Raw genomic sequence first — 25,436 nt, forward strand, 5'->3', positions numbered from 1 at the left:
GGCCTAACCAGTGTTTTGTACAGATTAAGCATAACCTCCCTACTCTTATACTCTATGTCCCTACTAATGAAGCTCAGTACACCAAATGCCCTTTTTACTGCCCTATCTACCTGCTCTGCCACCACTCATGCTTGTGACTGGACTATTCAGGATAATTCCTTTTTTAAAACTTAGAGGAAACTCTTGATACTTCCATATATTCTATTGGTTGGTTGGTTTGAGCCAATTATAAATAATTGATGGTGTAATAAATGACTTTAAATGCTCTATAATACAAACAAAGAGTATAGATAGGTTTTTTTTAATACAAAGACTGCAAATGAATAGATGAAAAACATACAGAACATATACAATATTTATAATTTATAAACTGGTCGTTAAGACATCTCAAAATTATTGCACTTGCATTTTTTTCCTTTTTTTTCTTACAAATAATGTCCTGTTGCTACTCTGGAATTACTTCTCTTGTAACAGAAAAGCCCATCCAAAACTTTGGACTTTTTTTTAAACCATTTGTATACTATACTCAATGTAAAAATTAATTTACAATAACATTTTGTTACATAGTAAATGTACATAACCAAGATCACTTGCAGTAAACAGTTGCCTAAATATTAACATTTGTTACATTGAAACATTACATTTCATAATAAAGCTGGAGTGGACAGTTTGTCAGCATTTTCATATTTACAGGTGATGCTTAAGCTGCTCAGTACAGCAGTCGTGAATGGTGATGTGCTAAGAATTCCAGTTTGTTTGTACATATTACATGCACACAAAGCATTCCATTATAGTAAATACACTGAAGGAGTGCAAAAAATCCCTTTCGACTTCCAGGAGAAACTAGAGCTAACGATGAAAAGCTGCCTACAACCCAGGTCGACAGCATCTTGAATCAACTAGTGCAACACAATGCAGCATTAGAAACACTTTGAAAGACTGACCACATCTCCAACAATTATATGGTATGGTTTTACACAGTGGGGATTAGGGATGTAAATGAAGTACCCATGTTTCTCTATTGGGAATTTGAAGGGCCACCTTTGGTTTCTTTCATCAGGTTTGCTGACCGGGTGTACAAACTTGTGGGTCTAACATGTCTGATGCAGTTTTTCCCATTCCCAGTAAGACACTCATCATCTTTCCCCTTCCCACAAGATTGAGATAGGAGAGGGATGCAAACGCTTTGAGGTCTATTTGACCAGGATTTGCTTCTCCTCTTAGGGAGCTATTAAACATCACCCATTCTTCTCAGCAGTTTAAGCTTCACTCTTCTCTACAGTTACCTTTGCGTTAGTGCTGCTCCAATCGTGTTAGCAGGAAGTACATTTCCAGTGTGATATGTCAGATGGTATTGATTTCTCTTTCCCCAAGATGAAACCCATTGCTTCAAAATGGGGTTCCACTTACCACTCTAGAGAAGAACAACTAATATATACTCAACTGAAGAAGATGCATGAGAGGAAGCTCAAGGACTTGAACATATGGCCTTTTGATAGGCTTTAAACCACACAGCTACTTTAGCTACCAATAATATTCTGTGATCCTTCGTTGATGATATGCGAACTGTACAGTAAGCATCAATGCTAATTGGCTCTTCCTGTAGAAGACGAGACTCCACTTCTTGAAGTACATCGGCCGGAGAACTTGAGGATAGAGGCTCGGTGAGCAAGTGGCTAAGGCCCTCTCTCCAGTCCTTTAAACAGTTAGTGCATTTCAAAGAATAAAAGGGGGAAAAACAATGATTATCCTAATCCTGCACTTAAAACTTCACATTTGGAGGTACTGGATAGGAGAAATTCAGTTGTCATTGAGTATAGGAGCTGACAATATGCACTTCTAATTAGAAAATCCAGTTCTACACTTAAAAAGCAAGAAAAATGTTAGGCGTAGATTTTTGGGAAACTTACTTCATTGTTGCTATACAGATAGTTCCTGCCAAGTTTCACACAGCGTTGAGTGAAATAAAGAAATGTTACTGCTACATGTAGGGAAAATGATTACCAACTTTTAGGTTTGTATCACATTTAACTAGGGTGAAGAAATTCTACCCAGTTTTAGCTTAGCACTAGATTTATCATACATCACATCGACGTCAAAACTGATAACTACAATGATATAAATCAGATGTTTTGACCATTTGATACACTGTTGTGCGAGACAAATCATTTTTTGATTGTCTTTCAAAGGAGATTCAAATCTCATGACTTGCCTTCATTTACATCCCCAGGTTAGATCTGACTGTGAAGATCCTTAGCCATATATTTGTCTCAATTCAAAGATGCTCCTGCCATATAGTAGCTGAAAGGTTTCTGAGGCTTGCATCTGGGAGAATCCTTTTCATTTTTTGCAGTTTGCATGGATGATGCATGCTGTCAGTTCAAGTAATGTTTCAACCATGGTTGTCACTTTTACAACTACTACAATACAATCTTGTTCTACACACATCTTATTGTGAAATGCAAACCAATATGTAAACCATCTTTAGCGGAAATGATGATTTCAGACTACCACCGCCACTTAACCCAGACAGATATTTTTAAGTACCAAGCGCAAAATTGCAAGGAAAGTACCTGTCTGTCTAGGAAAAATATTAAGGCCACAGCAATACAGCACACAAGAAAGACCAATGTTCTCTTTCTGATGTCATCTGCAAACAAAGCAGGCTTTGTTTAGATATTAGATCCGATGCCTTCTTTAAATGTTGTTCAACCTCCTAATTTCTGTGTTAACAGCTGGAAAAAGAGGGAATGTTGCCATGAACTTATGAGGTAATGTTATTGTATTACCTACAGTAGCAGTTCCCCTTTCCCAATTCAAAGCCAGACACTCCACAATGGATCATTCAGAACAGAATACTAGGTTGATCAGTTCTCAATCTTTACGGGAAAATTCTCTGAGGGTACAGGCTGGGGAGGAACCCACACTGAGGAATCTTCTCCTTGGACTACGTTCTCCCACTGACTCAGATTGTCCCTAAAAGCAGAAGGGAAAAAAAAAGCAATAATTAGAATTTATTTTTTTAAACTCCATATGCCAAAGATGTGTAAAAAATAAAGGTATTTTTAGGGGAATGGTGCTTGGTATCCAATTCTCTTTTGAACACATTTTACAGTGAATTTGCTGGGACTCTCCAAAATACAAATTAAATTTAGTGTTATTTATTATCAGTTGAAGTAAAAGATATTTTGGCTCGTATTACCATCGTCTAACCGAGTACTGTAGTAACTGGCTCCAAGTTGTCTGGACCAGATAATGAAATATTCAATTTCTGGACCTGGATGTAATTCTAGGCTTTGAATGTCATTGACATGCAAAGAGCCAACAGAATAAAATATAAATGTGAATATTTAGAGCAGATGCTTTGCTCCTTTTTTTTTAAGAAAAACAAATCTTATACCTGGACCTAATGTTTTTGCTTTTGGAATTTGTCTATCCTGAATGAGTTTTCCTTGCCAATATGCTGAGACTATGGTAAGTCACGAATACAAATGAAAATTACTGATTTCAAATATATCTGAACATGGTAGCCAGATAACTGCGTCAAGTGACTCCTTTGCCTGGATCTGACAGCTCTACTGAGTGTTGTTTTCCTCAAAGATTAATATTTTTATATAAAAGGCTGATGAGATTGGTCTCTGTATCCAGTCATACGCTACACACAAGATCTTCTCAACTCCACTTAATTATCAATTTATATGAGAGATGTTTTAGATGAGTCAAGACAATTCAAGAGANTTTTTTTGAAAAGGTTTCACTTTGCAAAGAAAGAAAGATAATTCTAGTGCCACTGATTTCTTTCGTTCTTTCCATCTATCTAGCTATAGCTATAAACTATTATTTGTACAGTGCTGGAAAGGCCTACCTGCAAGCTTGTAGCAGTTGAACGGTTGGTGGGAAGATTTCAGCAAGTGTACCATAACAAGGGATGGCTACAGCATTGTAGAAGCCGACCTGGACGAAGAAAAAACAGATGACTACTTTGAACAATTACAAAAGTACAAATGATGTGAGGGTTTATCTTTGCCACATAGAAAAGCTAATTTCCAAATTATGTAAAAGATATTAAAAACGTATTATGGAGAAATGTACATATTGATCAACTATTCCAGATCATTGTAATCCAAAATCATTCTTTCAAGTGCAAAGGACAACATAGTCCAGTATAGGGCAAATTGTGTATAGACATTAATGCTCAGTGTATAATATTATCCAATCTAGTATTATTTGAAATACTGTTTAAAATCTCCCAAATAACAGGAACAAGTTGAACAAATTTCGCAACTCCATTCAGACCTACCATTTGGGGTCATTAAACCTGTCATAGAAGGGCTCAATGGCATTAATTGAATTTGAGATGCAAGCAAAATCCAGAAGTAAAAAGACTATTTGACTCAAGATTCTGAAAGCACAACTGGAGGATATTCATTTAAAATTAACAAGACTTGAGATTTGACTTTTCTTCTTCACAAAAGAGTGAATACATGAAAGGATGTTGCATCATATCCTTAAAAAAACTGAATATGTATTGGGAACAGCACTGGAAGAGGTAGACAAGTACTTCATGGGGTCGGGGGAGTGGAATCTTAAGAGGCTAGCAGCTCAGAAATAAATAGTGAATAAGATGGATGAATTTTCTGAGTTTTTTTTTGCTCAAAGATTATCTACGTAAAATATTCCCTTAAGGAACTGAGCAGATGGGATTCAGTTAATGAATGGATGGGTTATGTGTGGACGGTGGAAGGAGGTAGCAATATAGGTTTTCTCATTCCATGTCATCTATGATAGTTCTTGGATAGTACCCTGGAATTATCATGCTCCTCCCCCAATACTCTCCCTTGCTTGATAAGCATAATTTTCTAAAGAGGCTCAGTCACAGACACACTCTCAACCCAATTGTTTATTAATGGCTATTTACTTGGCCTTGAGGGACTTCATCTCTTTTGGCCCTGTCCATCATAGGAATGGGTTGGATTCCAATCTTCTTCATCTCATCACCCTATGTAAAGAAAAGAATCAAGAATAAGTTAGTAGATCTCACCACTCATCACAATTACTTTTCCACTAGAATAGACAATCACATTGGTTCAAGCAAATGTACAAGTTGAAAATACTAAACAGAAAACCACACTAAAATGTCTAAAGATGTTTCAGCAATATAAAATTAGAAAGAACCAAAATTAGCTCTTCCAAAAACTCCATGAGACTTTCAGTCACAGAACCTCAAAATATTACTTGCGAATATTACTCTCATCAGAAATGAAGTTCAGAATTTTTGATTTCAAATGTTGATTGACTTGTTGTGGATTTACAGCATTGACTCCAGATTCCTGGTTTGTCTTGTTTTATTTCGATTTATTTAGCCTAAATGTTTGTTTGCAATAGGTTCTTGTTCAAGAGAGCTTGCAAAAACTCTGTGTGCAACAAAGACACAAGAACATACTGATCAATTAGCGATGGGTCTATGGATTCAGTTCTCCAGCCTTCAGAATACTGTTTGTCAAAAGTGTGAACTAGTTTATGCAAAACCAAGGTTAAACTTGGCGGATTTCTACAGCAATTGTGTTGCCACCTTCACATTACAATCTGCTTTAAAAAACAAATTAGAACAGATATCTATCTACCTCTGTCCAGAATTCAGCATAAATATCATTGGCTGTTGTCTTGGTAACTGGCCATAACTTTGTGACGGAACAGAGATCACAAGCTGTCATCATTAGACCAATGACTCTGTCTCTGTGGGAGGAAAAGCAAAAGTTAAAAACAAATAATTATACAATGCTGGAGATTCATTATTTTTCATTGATACTGCTAAGCTGTACACTTTTCAACTTAAGAAACTTCTTGCGTTTGATTTATGTCACTATTGATTCATATTGAACTTAGTAGGAATGATGCCTTTTAAAGTTCTCCATAAAGGTTATGCTGGTAAAGAAGTCATCGGGCTTAAAAATGAGACATTTTGCAAACCATAAGTCACTGTGCTAACTGGAATCTACATTTTATAACAAATTCAGTAGTAAATTTGCAAAAAAAAATGCAATCCTGTGAGTTTGCAAAGCCCATTTTGTAGCTATTTTGCTCGTCAGATATTAATGCTGTTTTCTTAGCTGAGCAATGCCTCGTAAAATCCGACAAAGATCAAACAACAGAACACCGGCCGCACGGGCTTTGTCGACATTTGGGATCACAACTTTGTTGTGCAATTGATAACAAATCACACAACATCCATGATAAAATGTAAATCACTGGCAATTACTGCTTTGTGAATGCCATATTTTCCACCCCATGGTGACAGTAAGAATTAATAGCCACATGATATATTTTTTGTTCGCTCACAAAAATGTAACAAACACATCACTTTACAGTGAAGCACTTTGAGATGACCTCCCAATGTGAAAAGCACTATATCAAATGTAAGAATGTTTTTGTTGTTTAATATTGGTGTGACTAACATAGGTTGACATAATAATTAAGAAGCTCTTTTACAAGAAAATATTTAATTTCCCAAGCAAATAGATCATTCAATGAAAGATAAACATGAGCATAATAAACTAACACTATAATATTGGGGGAGGGGGGAGAAATATACAATGTGTGATAATCATCGCCAGTGTTAATTTCCACAAGGAAAAAAAATAAGTGATTGTTTTCATCCTATCAATGTCAGATTTGGGGCTGAACCATCAACTCTAGCTGTTCAGAAAAATCTTGAATTGAACCTTGGGGCAGTCTGGATTTCACACTTTGTCAGGTAAATTTATATTAAAAAAATTTCAGAAGAATTAATTTTTTGCTAAGTGAAAAATCAAAACCTGACACGGGGTTAATTCAGTTCTGAAAATGCTGAGGGAAGTTGTTGGTGCTGTTAGTGAAGCGAGGGGAGGGGGTGTTTAATAATAATAATCCTTGCATTTGATATAATAATAATCCTTGCATTTGATAGTGCCTTATCACGTCTTTAAGGCTTCTCAAAGCAATTAACAGAATATACTCTAAAGTGAATTGACTGTATATTTTGTGGGGGTTTAGCTTTAAAATCTGACGTTAAGGACAGGACATTTATTCTGTCCTTGTGATGATTATCAGATCACATACCACACATTCTTCCCCTCCAATAATTTCAATTAAAATGAAGACATCTACCTGTGTGACTGATTGTTGAGATCCAATGACCTGGTGCGAAGCAGCTCCTCCAACTGCTTTCTGTTCCCAAAATATAGTGCTAGATCAGTGGCGATGATGGCTTTCCGAATGATCTCCAGGACCTGTTCATATTCATCGGAGGTCAGATTGGAGAAAATATTATGCCCTTCCAACTGGGGGAAAGAAAAATCAATAAACAGTACAGATACTAGTTTTGCCACTTTTATCAAAATGACAAATGTATCCATCCCTTTGCTGCTCATGCTTCACTTGGAGCAGGTGGATTTGGTTCATACGGGCCTGGAAGGAGAAGTTAAGGTAAATGCTGTGAGAATGTATAGGTATAAGTCAATCTGCAGACATGCATCCACTCTTTCGGGGAAAAACAAAATCCTTTTTGGTGAGGAAAACCTATTTTTGTTTGTTAAGGATAGAAATTCAGATTGAAAACAATTTCACATTTTGAACCAAACGTTAGCATTGAGCATTCAAAAGTCAGATCTCACATGGATCACATGCAGATGATACACTGCACAAATCTTAATTTCAATCCCGAAAGGCATACCTGATGCTGTGCTGTATAATATTAACCACACCAGCCACCCATTCTGTGTGACACGATTAAATTTGTGTCAATTACCACCAAATTGTGAGTGTTTTTATATTGTGATCCAACATCCATCAGTCTGTCCAAACTGATTTCACTTAGAAGCCTTGTAGACTAAGCTGTCATCAGTTTAAGCTGTATTCAAACCCAGGAATCCAAATGCAAGGTGTTTAACCGACTTGATAACTTTTAAGAGAGAAGTAGATAACTATTTGGGGAGGACACGTTTGCAGGGCTATGGGGAGAGAGCAGAAGAGTGTGATTGATTTGGATAGCTCTTTTCAAAGAGCCGGCAGACACGATGGGCTGAGTGGCCTCCTTTTGTGCTGTATAATTCTATGATAAGTTTGTATGCAACCACAAGTCCTCTATATGCAGGTCTTCAACTAAAACAAAATTCAACTAAATCCAAATCTTGAGAATACTGTGGTAGATAAGGCTACAGCAGCTCGATTTCTATGATAATGTCATGTAACACCTGAAAACAACATTGCATTGAATTCATCAACATCTGGCAGGTATATAACACCTTTCATGTAGGATAATCATCTTGAAGCACTTAACAAATAAGACAGGAACAACGAGTGGGGAGGAAGTGGTGAATGAAGGATGTTGACCAAAAAATTGGGTTGTAGAGTAATTGATATTTAGAACATTCAATTCCTGTCTGATAGAACTATTGAAAATATTGTTAAACTTATTAGTCACTGTCCATGTGAAAAATATTCACAGGCAATGAGTACGTCATGGCAGATTCATCAAACAAATTGATTAACAATATTTTTTGTCTGAGTGGGAGAGACAAAGGTCAAAGGACTGTCAGAAAAAGAACAACAGCAAGATTCCATTTATAGAGCACCTTTCACGTTGGGAGGACGTCCAAAGGCGCTGGACAGTTGGGTCAGGACCCGAGCAGGGGGGAAAATGGTGAGGGGAGGGAAGGGAGGGAGCGAGGAGGGGATAGAGGAGTCCTGTAGCTCAGTGGTTAGAGCACTCGCTTTGCAAGTGAGAGACCTGAGTTCAATTCCAGGCACAGGGCGAAACCTTGGGCAAGTTTCCTTACTCCACACGCCTAATAATAATCCCTCCAAAAAAAACCCAAAACAATAATTAAATTGGTCATTTTCAATCTACGACTGTTTGTGGGACATTGCTGTGCGCAATTGGCTGCCGCGTTCGCCCACAAATATACAGTCAATTCACTTTACAGTGTGTTCTGTGAAGCGCTTTGGGACGTCCTCCTGACGTGAAAAGCGCTATATCAAATGCAAGGATTATTATTATTATTATATTATAGAGAGTCGAGAGGGGAGCTGAAGGCACGGTCAAAGAGAAAGGTGTTGAGACCGGCCTTGAAGGAGGAAAGGAGGAAGCAAGGCAAAGGCACTGGGGATGGAGTTCCAGAGCCTAGGGGCTGAGAGGCTGAGGATAATCAAAAATATCAGACACAGCGTACCCAAATAACTAAAAGAATCAGTTTGGCAAAGACGAGAATATAGGAAAAGGAAAGCAGAGAAAAGGAAACATCATCAGCCAAGAACTTATTACATTTTTCACCTCAGAGGAGCTAGAAACAGAATAAAGGATTTAAATGGTAAACTTAAAAATAACCAATGGTAACAAAAATAAAGCAACAACAAAAACAAATTACATTTGTATAGCGCCTTTCACGTTAGGAAAAGAGGCTCCATATTTTTTCTTACTTTCCCAAATACACTACCTATTATTTTAATGAGTTACTTATTTTAGACAGCCAGTTTCAGTGCATTTGATGGTTTTGATTTGGGGAAACAACTGGTCACCAATAAACTTATTAGAGTTTACTTCTCCAAAATATTTCAACAGAGTGAAGCTTGGGCTGTTTTTAAACTAGCTGGGATCAATTTGTTACTCATTAATAATAATCCCTCCAAAAAAACCAAAAAACAATAATAAATTGGTCATTTTCAATCCATGACTGTTTGTGGGACACTGCTGTGCGCAATTGGCTGCCGCGTTCGCCCACAAATATACAGTCAATTCACTTTACAGTATATTCTATGAAGTGCTTTGGGACATCTAGAAGACCTGAAAAGCGCTATATCAAAATGCAAGGATTATTATTATTACTTCTACTTCTGGTTGGTGTGAGACTTCAGTTACCGGTAGAAGGTTACGGTTTGTATTAACACCTATCGTTACGAATATTGTATTAAATGTGCACACAATACAAGTGCATGTAATGTTCTCCTTAAATTAGGAATGAGGAAAGTTTGACCTCCGATCACTTGCACTGATATGCTGTATGACGTGTCACTCCTTGGACAATCCAACAAGAGACATATTTAAACATCACGAAAGGGACTCAATTGGCTAAGCCTCCTTCATATAGACCTTACTGGAGAAATTTGGCAATCTAGGGAAAGCATGAATGCAGGGGCAGACTGGCTGTATGGGAAATTTCATACGTGCCCCTGTGAATGGTTCCCGAATGTTCCAATACCGACCATTCCAGATCTCAACATCTGGGTCAGTAACAGCTCAGACCAACCAATCACTACCCATAGCCAGCCCTCCCTGCTGAGTGACAGCTACAATAGTCAATTACAGTTTGGATCCCACCATCTAGCCCCGACAATGTTTTTAAACACACAGAGGTTTGAATCGGCGCCCCCCCTCCATTTTACCTGAAAATCCTGAACCATTTCAGGGAGCCACTCCGCTGCTATATCAATGCAATAATTTCAAAAATTGGAATGTTAAAATATAAATTGAAGCAGTATATAATCTGATATTTACATTGGTACCCAGCGTAGTTCGGTAAAGGGTTGTAATATGCGTATTGTTAGTCAATTGCAGATCGCTTTCCAAGGGTAATAATCCCTTTCCCCCCCCAAAATTATAATTTAGTCACTCAATCCACGACTGTTTGTAGCACACTGCTGTGCTCAATTGGCTGCCACATTTCAGCCGCAAAATGCACAATCAATTCACTTTACAATATATCCTGTGAAGGTCATTGAGACGTCTCAATGACATGATAAGGTGCCACATCAAATGCAAGCATTATTATTATTCGTTTGGGGTTGAACAATCTGATCCTTCAGAAACTGAAGTATGTAGACACACAGCACAGCTGTTGGTGAAGTGGGATTTCATTATGAGTACAATTTCAGATTGATGGAGTGAATGTTGACTCACAAAAATCAGTACAACATAGGAGGCCATTCAGCCTCTTCCCCTGTCCTCCTCCCCATTAGAGCTATCTCCTCGAATCCCTTCCCAAGCTTGTTCCCTACAACATTTAATATTTCCTTAAGTATTTATCTAATTAATTCTCAAGTAAGCTTGCTTTGCTGTGAATTCTTTATCAGATAAACTCAGGTATATATCAAGTGCAATGTCTATTATTGTGATAACCATAACAAGGTGACACATAACGATGCCATCAGAGCTCAGATTACACAGTTTGGTTATTCCTCACATCTAGTCAATGTAGCTTAACTTCTAAAATCATGTGTCTGATAATCTTACCTGCAAGATAGATACTGTTTGGGAGAAGTGATGCTGCTCCATTGTGGAGGTAGAATACAGTGCAGCCAGAGGGTGGTCAAACTTCTGCAGATAGCTGTTACTGTAACCTCTGTGATCTAGGTCATGACACAGACAAGCCACGAGGAGACCTTTCCTCTATAAACGCAAAAGATGAGAGAACATCAGAAAAAGTAAAAGCTTTGCCCTCTTCTCTAATTGGTGTGTGTGGGGAATTCATCCTACACAGCAGTACAACTCCAGTGCAGCCATCTGTACTTGCATTAAAAAAAACTTGCAAACATTTATTGTTAAGGGTTAGCATTTTTGTTTCTGACTTTTGGTTTTTATTACCGATGTTTTAATTTATTGGTGGCACTTATTAAGGAATTGTAGAGGGTGAAATAATTGAATTAATCTTGATGCAGATAAAGAGCTTCAGTTACTCTGCCTTTCTGTACTGTTGGGCTATGTTAACTCCCAAGACACTCTCTGGATTATATCCTGCACATTCATAGTTTAAAATAAATAAAAATTAAACAAAGAGACGGAAATAATCAAAGTGTTGAACTGTGATGATTTGATACAGCTGCAGTAAAGACAATGTAATACTAAAGCTATTTTTGTAAGACATAGTTGTGCTTATTCCTTTTAGTTTACTGCAGTTTTATTTTCCAAACACAATACAAAAACATCAAAATGTAAAAGCCTCCTCATCCCAGGTATTACCCTAATTTCTTTTAAATTCACCATCTTCTGACCTAGAGGCAAGATCCTCATATGGGAGGATCACAAGCAGTTACTACATTAGCCCACCACGCTGAACGCAGATGTTCATCAAATAGTTGATGAGGAAGCTTTTGCGATGACAGCTGCTGGAAGGATTTACTTGAAGTCTGGGTTTATGAACACCGGCTCATGTACCGGTATCTTCCTTGATTCATATACAGAGAGGGAAGCAGCTACTGCTGAAGCTCCTCACTTCCAATTGATGAGGTTTGTATTTAAGTTAATTTGATTCCCATTAGACAAATGATATGGACTTCACACTTTGCACAAAGCATATGCATAACAATGAACTGATTTTAGACCACAAAATATACAGTCAATTCACTTTACAGTATATTCTGTGAAGCGCTTTGAGACATCTCGAAGATGTGATAAGGCACTATATCAAATGCAAAGATTATTATCATTACTCTACTTGCATAAATCATCTCAAGTGCAAAAATATTGGTTTTACTTTTCCAAGACTGAAATAATAGTCTCCAGTGTTTACACACCTGAGTAATGACATATAACCTGTCATATTCTCAGCTTCTCATATTGCATCTTTTTGTTTAAAATAAATCACAAATAAGGGCAGTTTAGTTCAAATTTAAGGCCCTGCACTCGTCACATCCATTGAGATGTTTATTGCTTCAGTTAGGAGGACAGAACATTTCTGAGGTTATATCAGTACTAACATTTTCCAATGAGTGGCCAGCAGGCGGCAATCTTTAGCCAGTTTTTCACCTCCCTGAAATTCAAAGCTCTTTCACATAGTACTTCAATGTAATGGTCTGTGGGCAAAACCAACATAAGGGCAGAGAAATACAAATGCCAGGTGTTGCTGGAATTCAGGCCCCCCCCTTGATCAGGAGTCAATCATTTTACCCAATACTGAGATTGCTCAGGACATTCGAGCAAAATGAGTATTAATAATAATAATTCTTGTGTTTGATATAGCGCCTTATCACATTGTTGAGACGTCCCAAAGTATATCACAGGATAGACTGTAAAGTAGATTGACTGTGTATTTTGTGGGCAAAATGCGGCAGCCAATTTCATACAGCAATGTCCAACAAACAGCCACGGAATGAGTGACCAATTTTATTTGGGGGATTGTTGGCCAAGACACCAGGGGAAAGAATCTCCCTTCTCTTTTTGAATAGCAGGATCTTTAACATCCACTTGAGCAGGCAGATGGGACTTCGGTTTAACGTCTCATCTGAAGGACGGCACCTCCGACAATGCAACATCCCCCCAGCATTGCATTGGAATATTAGTTGAACCCACAGCCTTCTGACTCAGAGGTGAGAGGGTGAGCTAGGCTGAGTATTGATGCAACATTTGAGGTTTCTTCTCTGTTGCGTAATGGTCTATGTGAGGTTACGTTTAGGTCACGTTGAGCACAGTGTGCTCCCAGAATGGGATTTCCACTTGTCAAAGCACATGGGCAGATGCTAAACCACAGAGCTGACAAGGAGCTACAGAGAGTTGTTGACAAGATAACTAATACCTAGACACTGTGATCAATTTAACAGTAAAATTCTCACAGTTCTTGTTGTATTTCTAACTCGGTGACCCACTTGCACTAATGGTTGTATTTCTAAATCAGCAGGTTAGGAGGAAACTGAAGCAAAGAGCTTCTAAGTTATTGGTTATTAATCCTAAAATCAAGTGAAACAGACTGGACAAATGCACAGCCTATAATGTTTAGAATGCCAAAGCCATGGAGCTGGAAATTTAAACAAGAACAAAAGTTACAGAATGTAATTGCTTTGTTTGCATCTGCTTTTAATTGTAATTCTTGATAATGACGGTATTACTTGGTAGTCATTCAAGATGCACTTTATTTATTATTTTCCAGCATATATGAACCATAAATTCAGTCATAACATTAATGGAGTTAATGATGTTACCTCATTAACATCAATAATGACTTAACATCATTAACTGTTAGTGACGACAGTTAATTATATTAACTCATTAACTGTCATCATTAAGTTATGTTGCTCTCCAAATACCTTTCAACCAGACTACCTGATCCATAGTGTTTGAAATGGCTTAATTCCCCCACCAGCCCCCTAACAACTCCTATGTCAGCTTGGATTACTCAAAACAACAGCACTTTCTCCAGCAATGTGTCTTGTCAGCCAAGCATCTGATTTTTGTTCAACGCTTTTTCAAGAACATAGACTCCGCATAACGTCTTCCAACAGCTGTTGTTTGAAATCTCTGAGTTTCCTCATCAGCTATTCAAGCTGTACCTTTCCCATCGGATATTTTTTCAGCTTGTGGTAAGTGTTGATTGATACAGCATTAACTACTTTACCAGGGAGTCTGTTGCACAGGTCTTCAACAGATCTCTGGGAAAAGGCAAAACATTCTTCTAATCTCTAGTCGCACTTGAAGTTGTTAATCCTGTACTCCTTCAGCATGGTGGGATAACCTTTACACACAACAGCTTGTAATGCGCCATCCATTTGAATGTTCTAGAGTTCCAATGCCACGTACTAGGCTTACAGCCTAATCCAGGTTCTCGTGTGAACCTTTCAGCCTCTCTGCCTCCACACTCTGGAACTACATCCCACTGTCCCTTCGACTCGCTTCCTCCCTTACCTCCTTCAAGGCTGGTCTCAAGATCCTTCTCTTCGACCATGCCTTTGGTCGGCCTCTCACCTCTCTGCCTTCCCTCACCCCTATACCAATCCTCCGCAATGCTCGGGCCCCGATACCTGACTGTTCAGCGCTTTGGGACGTCCTTCCGACGTGAAAGGCGCTCTACAAATGTAATTTTGTTGTTGTTGTTGAAGAATTTTGGCAAATGCCTGCCATGAAGCTAACTTTCGTCCAAAGTGACATTAACTCTTTCAATNAAAAAAAGCAAAATACTGCAGATGCTGAAATCTGAAATAAAAACAGAAGTCACTGGGAACAGCAACAGGTCAGCCTGCTGGTTGTTTTTAACTCTTTTAATGTTGGGCCCCCAAAAGTTCTACCCACATATACAATAAATATTCACCTATCTACCAGATGCTATGTACAATTTATCCTGTGGTGGCCTCCATTTTATTTTTTAAAAGTTCCCTAAAGAAGGTTTGTGATATTTCCCCCCAAAACACAAAAGTAATTGAACAGAACACCACAATACCTATTCAACCTGACCAGCTACATCACTCTGATACTGATTGTTACTTTCTACAATTTATATTTCTTCACACAGGGCACACGGAAGCTATTCTTTCTCATAAAGCATTTATTGTATTAAAATATCCTTCAGCAATTGCCCTTTTAACCTTCAATACCTTTCCCATCAGATATTTTTTCCATCTTGTGATAAAAGTGTTCATTAATACAGCATTAACCACTTTACCATCTGTTGCACAGATCTGCAGCTCTGGGGAATGAACAAAATATTCTTCTAATCTCTAGTCTCACTTGAGTTATTAATCCTGTACTCCTGCAGTAAACCCAAATTAAATTGTCAGCATTATCTATGCTTCATGATTTCAAAGAACTGGATAGTTCTAGAGATCAATGAAGTACCTCGCTTTTTGCAATAATTCAATCCAAAATAAAGCTGAACCAGTCTTAAAATTAAATTCTGTTCTTCAGTTACTTTAAGAAACAGTCAGTGGTAAAACGTTGGGAATAAATTCCACTTGTGAGCCATGCTGATAGAAATCACTTGGAATTGTAATACTTGGGATTATCTTCATATAAGTAAATCTTTGAAGGTGGCAGGACAGGTAGATAAAGCTGTTAAAAAAAGCATACGGGATATGAGGCTTTATAAATAGGGGCACAGAATACAAAAGTCGGGAAGTTATGATGAACCTTTATAAAACACTGGTTAGGCCTCAACTGTGTTCAGTTCTGGGCAACACACTTGAGGAAGGATGTCAAGGCACAAAGAGTGCAAAGGAGATTTACCAGATTGGTACCAGGAATGAGGGACTTCAGTTATCAGGAGAGGCTAGAGAAGCTATGATTGTTCTCCTTGGAGCAGAGAAGGTTAAGAGGAGACTGAATAGAAGTTTTCAAAATTATGAGGGGATTCGATAGGGTGAACAAGGAAAACTATTTCCACTGGTGGGTGAGTCGGTAACCAGAGGACACCAATTTAAAATAGATGTTAAAACAAACAGGTGGGAGGTGAGGAGAATTTTTTTCACACAGTGACTTGTTCGGATCTGGAATGCGTTGCCTGAAACAGTGGTGGAAGCCGATTCGATAACAACTTTTAAGAGAGAAGTAGATAATTATTTGGGGAGGACAAGTTTGCAGGGCCATGGAGAGAGAGCCGGGGAGTGGGATTGATTTGGATAGCTCTTTTCAAAGAGCCGGCACAGACATGATGGGCTTCCTTCTATGCTGTATAATAAATTGGTCATTTTCAATCTACGACTGTTTGTGGGACATTGCTGTGTGCAATTGGCTGCCGCGTTCGCCCACAAATATACAGTCAATTCACTAGAAGACATGAACAGCGCTATATCAAATGCAAGGATTATTATTATATTATTATGATCCCTCTCTTTTAATGGTTTCCTATTTAATGGGTTATTATCAAATGTGCAATAAGGGCAATAAAGATTTGAACAGAAATTAGTGATATTGGTCATATGGATCACTGTTAATAATCGTGTTGGGAAAGTGTGGAGCACTAGTGCTATATTGTGTCAGGTATTTAGTAGATACCACTCCATTATTTATTTTCATCTTGAGTGTCAATTGGCTTTTAAAATAAATTTACAAATACTTTAAAGCATACTCTCTCAGTGGTTGCATTTCCAAGTCTGTGGTTCAGAATGATGAGAAAAGCCTATTCCCTTACCTCCAACTCTGTGAATGGTCCCTGGATTTTTTGCAGGATGGCATACATACAATGTGCCACAGTGACTGCGTGCTTCCAGTTGTGGTAGGGTACACGGCGGTAATTTTTCCTCACCGACATTGTGAAGCGACACAGCTTCTCCAGTTCAAAACTAAAAAGGTGGAAGACACAGAGGAAAAAGACAGCCAGTTAAACAGACTAGAAAAGCCATTTGCCCCAGATAATGGAACGATGTTCCATTTGTATAGCACCTTTCACGTCGAGAAGATTTCCCAAGGTACTGGAGATGAAGGCCGAGGGGGTGGGGAAGGATAGCCGAAAGTGTGGTCAATGTTATCACCTTTGTAACTTATTAAAATTGCGAAATATATTTTGTTTTAATGAACAAGGTGATGAATTTGCCAGGTGCTTGTTTTCCCTTATATTTGAGGAGTCTATCTCAGAGGAAGTTCTGAAGGTTCATTGATACAAAGCTTCACCAACAACTATAGCTTAACAGGAGGTAGCCAGGACTTGGTTATGTAACTTGGTCTGCAATGAGACTTGCTGCAATTTCCAACAGCAGTACTACTTCAGCACACATTATACCTTAGAGATATTTGACAAGTAATAAACAATGATTGATCCTCAGCCCTTGTAATAAGTCAAATTTTGCTACAGAAAGAACAAGGTTTTTTTGGGCTGTACCTGCTTTTTCCACAGGAGTTGTGGACCATATAGACAAATATAGCTGGCCAGAGGTCCTCATAAGGGCTGATATCAAAGTGGTATCTAGGATAAAATGAGAATTGAAATAGAAAGTGAGTAGACAAACATTCTTTTTCCGAAACCATATCACAGACATTGACCTTATATTAAGCAACTATTTGGAACAGTGATGAAGTTCATTTACTTGATATTCAATATTTATTAAACCTTTAGTCACTATTCCCATATTCTCTGAACTCCCTCCAAAATCTATATTGCACCTTCTCTCAGTTCCCAAAACTATTCTAGAAACATACCCCTCCAACTATGGTTTAGGTTCACCTCTCTCCTACAGCCCTCACTTTTCATCTTGCTTTGAGTGCCACATGGTCCGTGTAAAACTCTTCAAATTGTTAACCTATAAAAAAGGCACTATAGATACAAGAAGCTACTGCAACAAATGAAGCTAGATGTGAATGTCATGTTACCACCCTCCCAACCATCGTTCTTAATGGTGACATCTGTGTGGTTGTGTGGCATTGGTTTACCAACTTGTGAATTGTGCATTTGACTGGTAGAGATGAGGACTCATTTAACAAACAGCTTGGTGCTGCAAATGAAAAGATATTCTTTTAGGATAAGTTTAAATAGGCTGAAGGGTCTTCTTCATGGAAATCTCTGTTGTGATAAGATACAAAAGCAGGGTGTTTGGCCATCTAGCCTTCTTCTTAATAACCTTAAAATCCTTGCATTTGACATAGCACAGAAACGTCTGAAAGCACTGTACAGGTATTTTCCAATAAACAACTTTCATTTACATAGAGTCCATCACACAAGGTTGCACCTGACTGCTTACTCAAATGCACTGACTATGAATTTGTAGCTAATCTATGCACAACAAGATTCTCACAAATAGTCATAATGAATGATCAATTTAAGTTTATTGACCAGGACATAAGGAGAAACTCCATTCTCTTTTTCTGAATCCTGTGGTGGTTTCTTTAATGTCCTTGTAAACGGGCCAAAAGACACTTTATTAATATCTCAACTTCCAACAATGCAGTGCTCACCCATACACTTTGACCTATTACAAAATTATTGCATCTCCTTACAGAAAAATCCTCAAATACTCCCTGACCACTAAAGGTAACCAAATAAACCATCTATCTATTTCCACACCTACATCATTCAATGCTGGCCAACTTCACTCTACACAAGGTACCTTATCTCAGGCCCAAAAATACAGCAACTCCTGTGTCCCATTCAGTCAGTCAATTGACTGCAATCATTTTCGACATTGTTTAAAAGATGCAAGACCTTCCCACTCAGCACTTCCTAAAAATGTGAACATTCCTGAATCCATCATCTACTTAGATGGTGGATTAAAGACAACTCACAATTCAATTTCTTTACAAAGGGGTTGAGGAAGTGTACATCTCATGAGGTTCTGCCATTCCTCAGCTGTGCAAACACTGTGATAGGCCAGTTTCTCCAGTGTGACACGGTAAATACACTCCGAATGTCGGATTCTGTGGTACATCTGATACACAAATGAGAACAGGGAGAGGGAATTATGTACACATCTATTTTACATCTACTTTTTTGGAAAATGTTGCAGGCATTACTACACTTTATGCTACTTACATTTGCACAGTGTAAGGCCAAAGCACAGAACACTGCAAACATTTTAAAGTTGTTCTCATCTGTTTTAGTGAAGGCACTTCCACTTATTTTGTTCACCATCTGTACAACCCCGATGACTGCCCCTCGGCTGACAATGGGCATACATAGAATGTTTCGTGTTGTGTACCCGGTATACAGGTCCACTTCTCTAGAAGAAAAAAAAGCATGTATGTATATACTAATACAACAACAACTTGCATTTATGTAGCGTCCCGGAGTGCTTAACAGTGGCAGAGTCTGACACCAAGCCGGGTGGGGGAGAAGGAGGTGACCGTATGCATGATCAAAATGGAAGGTCTTTAGACGGGATTTGAAAGTGAGGAGAAAGGAGCAAGATTGAGAGTGTGTGTTACAGAGTTTCAGGGCGTATTGTCTGAAGATATGGCTTCTGATGGTGGAGTGGAGGGGACAAGGGTCAAACAGGAGGCTGGAGCCGGCCGAGCAGAGGCAGCAGGTGGTGGAGTCGGGGGTAAGCAGATCGAATAGGTAGGGAGGTGCGAGAGAATGAAGGGATTTGAAAACGAGTGAGAAGATCTTGAAATCGATCCGTTTGGTAATTGGAAGCCAGTGGAGCCTGGCAAGGACTGGTGTGATGGCCATTTATCTATTACAGATAAATGACAAACATAAAGAAGAGTAAATAAGTCAGACATTTGAGAACTTAATACACCAACTTTGCTTTTTGACAATTTTTATATTTTAAAAAGCAAAACTGCTAATTACTGCTCGAAGGGCTGCAAACTTAAAATCTTTCTTAAGGGTTTGGGCCTGAATTGATCTTGGCAACACTGCTCTAATCCAGCACAGCGAGCAATCTGCCAGCAAAGCCTTGGTTTGCATCTCCAGTTTGGTGCGGTTGGGAGAATCTGTCTGAATGCAATATTTAAGTACAGCTAACATCTGAGTTACTGCAAAGCATTTTACTGTATTTTATTATATTTTACGTGTGTATTACCTGTTGAATCGAGGGTCTGCATAGGCATCAGGAATGTTAAGAACTTCTCCTGTTCGTGCTACCTGCCCAGCAATTCCTTTCTCAATAGAAAACCTGGTCAACAGAAGAGAATCTGTTACATTGGTCCGTTGAAGCATTTTAGTTCAGTGCCCCAAACCATACTTAAAATGTCATTATTTTCATAACCTACCACTTACATTTACACAGTGTAAGGCCAAACCACAGAACACCTCAAACATTTTAAAGTTGTTCTTGTCTGTTTTAGTGAAGGCACTTCCACATATTTTGTTCACCATCATAATAATAATCTTAAGGATTATTATTGTTATTATTAACCCAAATTAGCAAATGTTTAGCCTATACTTGACTTGCAGTCTTAAACTTAACTGATAAGAAAGACACAGAATAAAGTTCTGACCTATGGTTTTTGTTTCCATATTTCATTACAATAGAACAGTAATAGAAACAACAGACCTATACGACTCATAGCTTGAGAAAAATAATTAACCTGCAATGGAAGTATGAATGTTTATTTTTCAACATTGAACTCTTACTTAATTCTCCACAATTTTGGAGGAATTTTGCATTCCCTTGATACTTAAGTTGCTAATCTGCTGATTTCTCTAAATATAGCAAATCTGTTATTGTCCATGTACTGTATAAATAACTAATAACAATTGTTATAATAATGACATTTCATTACAGTTATTTATACATGGACAAAACTTATTCACTAAACTTAGTAAATGGAGCAGAATAGCTGGGGAGTTGTTGTCATTTGGAGAAGGCAGTAGAATAACTCCTCCTCATGTGCAAGTGATATTATGATGCTAAAATAGGCACTCAATACCTGATCTCTTTGGTTTTCCTAAAGACCGGTTTTCCTTCGTTCTCCTCACCAATGTCAAACAAGTCTGAGTATAGCTCTTTGTTCTTGTGGTCAACTTGAAAGAGTGCACAGCGATCAGCATCCACCAGGTTTTTTGCATATATCTTGGGGAAAACAAATTTATACAGATGATCAATTGGGAGATGAAAACAAAGGTGATAGAATGGAAAATATTCAGTGTTTGTTTGCTGGGAAAGACTGAGAAGTAGCAATTTCAAAACAGAACCACAGCATTAAAGTTGGCGATAAAAGAAGTTCCTGTTTTTTTTAAAAACAAACCTTTTCTAGCAAGGATTTTCCTATTTTGTGATAGAAAAAGCTGAAATAAGTACTAATTGAGTTTATTTTAAGATAACATTTCAGACATTATCATTGATGTTTCAACAATTGTTGCCACCATCGCAAAGCTGGCATATATGGTGGGACTACATTGCAAAATTGACAAAGGTTTAGTAATTACTGAATCCTGGGTGTGTTGCGGTCATCATTCCAGAAAACAACTCTGACTTAATTGAAATTAAAAATAAGAGTCTCCACAGTCAGAAACTTACCATTATATGTTCAAGTAAGGAATCTATTGCCACTATATTATCAAAGTAGGTTCTGTAAGAAAGGAGAACAAGTTGAAACCTAATCAGCCGCAACATTCCGATTCTTATCCATGCTGTCAGTGTTGATTTTTATTCTTGCTAAAGGAAAATGCTTCATTTCCATAAAACAAGTAACAATAATAATCCTTGCATTTGATATAGCACTTTTTCACATCTTCTAGATGTCTCAAAGCAGTTCACAGAGTATGTAAAGTGAGTTGACTGTATATTTGTGGGCGAAACACAGCAGCCAATTGCACAGAGCAGTGTCCCACAAACAGCTCGTGGATTGAATTGACTAATTATTTTCTTGCTTTTTTTTTCTTGAGGGATTATTATTAGGCATGTGGAGTAAGGAAACTTGCCCAAGATTTCGTACTGTTGCCTTACATACCACCTATTGGGTGAAATACTGCAGACATGGATTACTTATTGTGTTAAATAGAAATGAGAAACATCAACTCAGCATGAAACAAGAATTGCTCTTACTCAGAAATTACAATCACAATTCATGGCATTTATTTGAAAGTTTTTTTTTCTGGTACAAAGGTTGGCAAAGTTTGTGGCTAATTCATCAGTGCAGAAAGAGTCGGAAGAAACCATACTGGGTTCCCATACTGGGTTCATCATTGCATTTGGTATAGTGCCTTTCATGCCAGGAGGATGTCTTAAAGTGCTTCACAGGATACACTTTAAAGTGTAGTGACTGTAATTTGAAGGTAGTACACTAACTGCGCAAATTTCATCAATCAGTGTGTTGTAACTTGGTTGAATATCATCTCCTCAATCAATTTACTGGACTCCTGATGCAGGAGGATGTGAAAGTGTGGAGCACTTACTTGGATACATCCAGCAGAAAGTCATTGAGCTCGGTTTGTTTGGCAAGACCTCTGCATACCTGCAAAAGCAGATGTTATAGAATGAAGATACGGAAACAAAAAGACCCTCGTTTTCCAAATTGTCTAATGAAATGACAGAAGGGAATTAGTGCTTACTGAAGCGTTACAAAAAAAATTATTTGTACTATTCCATCAACTTGTAGTCCATTTTTGTTTATAAAAAAAGTCCGGATCAGGTGGCATGGAATGCTGACAAACAAAAATCCAGAATTGTATTGTTTGGCACAAAAGCGGTTGTTGTTGCAAATTGGGTAATACCATACAATGGGATACATTTTCCATTTACGTAGTGCATTTCACGTCAAGAGGACGTGTCAAAGCACTTATCATTGCTGGATGGGTGCCTGAGATAGAGGTGGGAGCTGAGCGGGTGAGGAGGGGAAAGGTGAATAAATGCACGGTCAAAGAGGTATGTTTTGTGATCTGCCTTCAGGTAAGAAACACTAATTTCACACTTTTTAAAAACAACAGTTTTCATTTTTTTATTGAAATAAACCTGAATGTGCTATTACTCATTAGTCACGATATTAACGGCTGGTTTGGAGCTTGGTAAGGACACAATTGGTTCATTATTCCATAAACAGGATGTGTGCTGTCTAAGTATTAATTTTCAGGGAGGAGAATTTGAATTATTTTCCTCATTCGTTTCATATCCTTTTTGATACTGACACGTTGCTGTATGAGTCATTCCACACACTAATATATTTCCCTAAAAATTATAAAATAATGGAAAAATTACTTGTTTTTATATAAACAGCCTTGATTTTATTTCTTAAAAACATACAGGAAATATCTTAGGTACTAGAGACCTCCAGAAAATAAACCATTTTGTTTTGTAACCAACTCACTCTGGAGTTATGAGCTAAGTACTATACAACTTGCCTAGGTTATTTTCGGACATGTATCCTACATCACACGTTCAAACTACTTGCCTCCATAGGATTGAAGAAAGCAAGTTGCTCACTGAGCCACAACCTTTTGAGCACCCCTGCAAGTTTTAAATACTTCCTAAGTAAGTTCTACCTGGACTTGATGCATTGCAACCGATGCCCATGCTAAATTCGCAGTTGCAATCTGCAACAGAGAAAGAAAAAGGTTGAAATATAATGGGAGTACAAGAGGACAACCTAGAATTGCATTAATCAGCTCACAATAATTTAATTTTTTTTTTCACGCAAATGTTGCAAGGTTGCTTTATGTTTAGCAGTTCCAGGAAAATAATTATCACTATTCAAGGTATCATCAGATACCTAGCGATTGTCTGCATACATATTTTATGATCAATAAGAGGCACATTGGCTAAACGCCGCATGTTCACCATCAGTTTGGAACCTTGATGAGTTAATGAGACCTCCTGGTAAACTTGGACCCACCTTCTGATGGTTAATGCTAAAAGGATCCTTGCCCCATTGTCGATGCAGCTCCAAGATACCTATCAAATCACCGAGTGCAGTCACTATTGGTAAACAAAGGACAGATTGGATCCTAGTTCCTGAGTCCAGCCCTATTCCTTTGGGAAACCGTTCATCCTGGAAGAAGGAAAGTGGAACAAGAGAATATTTAATTGATTTTTACACAAAACAAACACCAATAAGATCAAAAGTCTCATGTACCACAGATGTATATAGGCAGTATTCATCAGATTGTTACTTTTTTTTGTATCAGTAATGAACCATTCAATGTGCTGCCAGTTATCTACAAGATGTCAGCTTGCTTCTGTCTAAAGCTTGGCGGGGGGGGGGGGGGGGGGGGTCAAGTCGAAACTTGAGCTCATAGGCCAGACTGGCACTTCACTTAGCATTGGGAAGGTACTGCATTGTTTGAGGTCTCGACCTTTGGATGAGACTTTACATCTAGGTACATCTGTCTGTTCTACTGTACATTGAAGATCGCAAGATCCCATGGAGATTCTTCCAGTGTCCTAGACACCAAACCTCCAGATAAATAACTATTGGTTTCTTAATTTGTCTAAAATTGATAGGCGTGCATGGCGCAAATACACTTGCTTGCAGTTGATGGCATTTACCTGTGAAGCATTTTGAGATGTTTTGACATTTTGGGTGCTTTATCAAATGCAATGATTATTATTCTACAGCACAATGAATCTCACACATGCATTATAAGTACATGCAAAGCACTCCTAATCATGAGTTACCCTGAAATTATAACATACCAGTGTGTTAACTATACATGCAATTGAATAATTGTTTACTCAATATCTAACATGCTTGTTCTTTTGTTGAAAATATATATTTATTGATAAATATATTTGGTACAACAGAAATCCAAAACAAACACGTTACAATTTTTCCCTTTCTCCCGATACAAAACCATTCCATTGTTTATGGTACATTCCTTCACCATATATAGGTTGTGCACACGTTTTTTGGGACACTTTCTTTAAAGCAGTTGGGAGTCGCCCCTGTGTACACCATATTCATGACTTGTACCCATGTTTTAACTCTACTTGTAAAACTCCTAGCAGTACTCGAACACTACTTTTAACACATCCCCAGCCTCGTGTTAACCTTACACTTTACATGTTCAGGTAACAAAAGATTTTACATGTTCGGTAACAAAAGTTTTTTTTAAAATGGATTTCCTAAGGATTACTTAGTAACCTAACAGAAACAGATAAAGTATGTAATCTATAATCACCTAATCTAGTACAGACTAGACATCAAACAGCAACCTTGCTAATCAAATGGTGGTGCACTGACCTATCAAAGAAACCCAACATACAGTGACAATGGAAATAACAGATCCCGAGGACTAAAAAGTTACGATGCAATAAAAAGAAAGCATGAGAAAAAGGTTGTATCTTCCATGGTACCACAAACCATCTGACCAAATGGTGAGCCTTTTCTA

At 38.0% G+C, this 25,436-nt stretch overlaps 1 protein-coding gene across 1 annotated transcript in view; it reads right to left on the bottom strand.

Annotated features, from left to right (window-relative positions):
• Positions 1–387: 387 nt before the first annotated feature.
• Positions 388–25,436, bottom strand: part of pde10a (phosphodiesterase 10A) — a 132,885-nt gene continuing 107,836 nt past the window's right edge. The window contains exons 7-22 of the mRNA XM_042333374.1: positions 23,942–24,097; positions 23,592–23,642; positions 22,509–22,567; positions 21,631–21,682; positions 21,041–21,183; positions 20,191–20,283; positions 19,197–19,383; positions 18,950–19,092; positions 17,553–17,636; positions 16,866–17,016; positions 11,267–11,422; positions 7,147–7,319; positions 5,625–5,736; positions 4,919–4,999; positions 3,866–3,954; positions 388–2,976 (exon numbers count right to left, since the gene is read on the bottom strand). Coding sequence (XP_042189308.1) covers positions 2,868–2,976; positions 3,866–3,954; positions 4,919–4,999; positions 5,625–5,736; positions 7,147–7,319; positions 11,267–11,422; positions 16,866–17,016; positions 17,553–17,636; positions 18,950–19,092; positions 19,197–19,383; positions 20,191–20,283; positions 21,041–21,183; positions 21,631–21,682; positions 22,509–22,567; positions 23,592–23,642; positions 23,942–24,097 — 1,839 coding nt within the window. The 3' untranslated portion in view covers positions 388–2,867. The remainder of the gene's footprint in view (positions 2,977–3,865; positions 3,955–4,918; positions 5,000–5,624; positions 5,737–7,146; positions 7,320–11,266; positions 11,423–16,865; positions 17,017–17,552; positions 17,637–18,949; positions 19,093–19,196; positions 19,384–20,190; positions 20,284–21,040; positions 21,184–21,630; positions 21,683–22,508; positions 22,568–23,591; positions 23,643–23,941; positions 24,098–25,436) is intronic.

The sequence above is a fragment of the Callorhinchus milii genome, unplaced genomic scaffold (assembly GCF_018977255.1).
Source record: "Callorhinchus milii isolate IMCB2004 unplaced genomic scaffold, IMCB_Cmil_1.0 Scaffold3, whole genome shotgun sequence".
In the NCBI taxonomy this organism is placed as follows: domain Eukaryota; kingdom Metazoa; phylum Chordata; class Chondrichthyes; order Chimaeriformes; family Callorhinchidae; genus Callorhinchus; species Callorhinchus milii.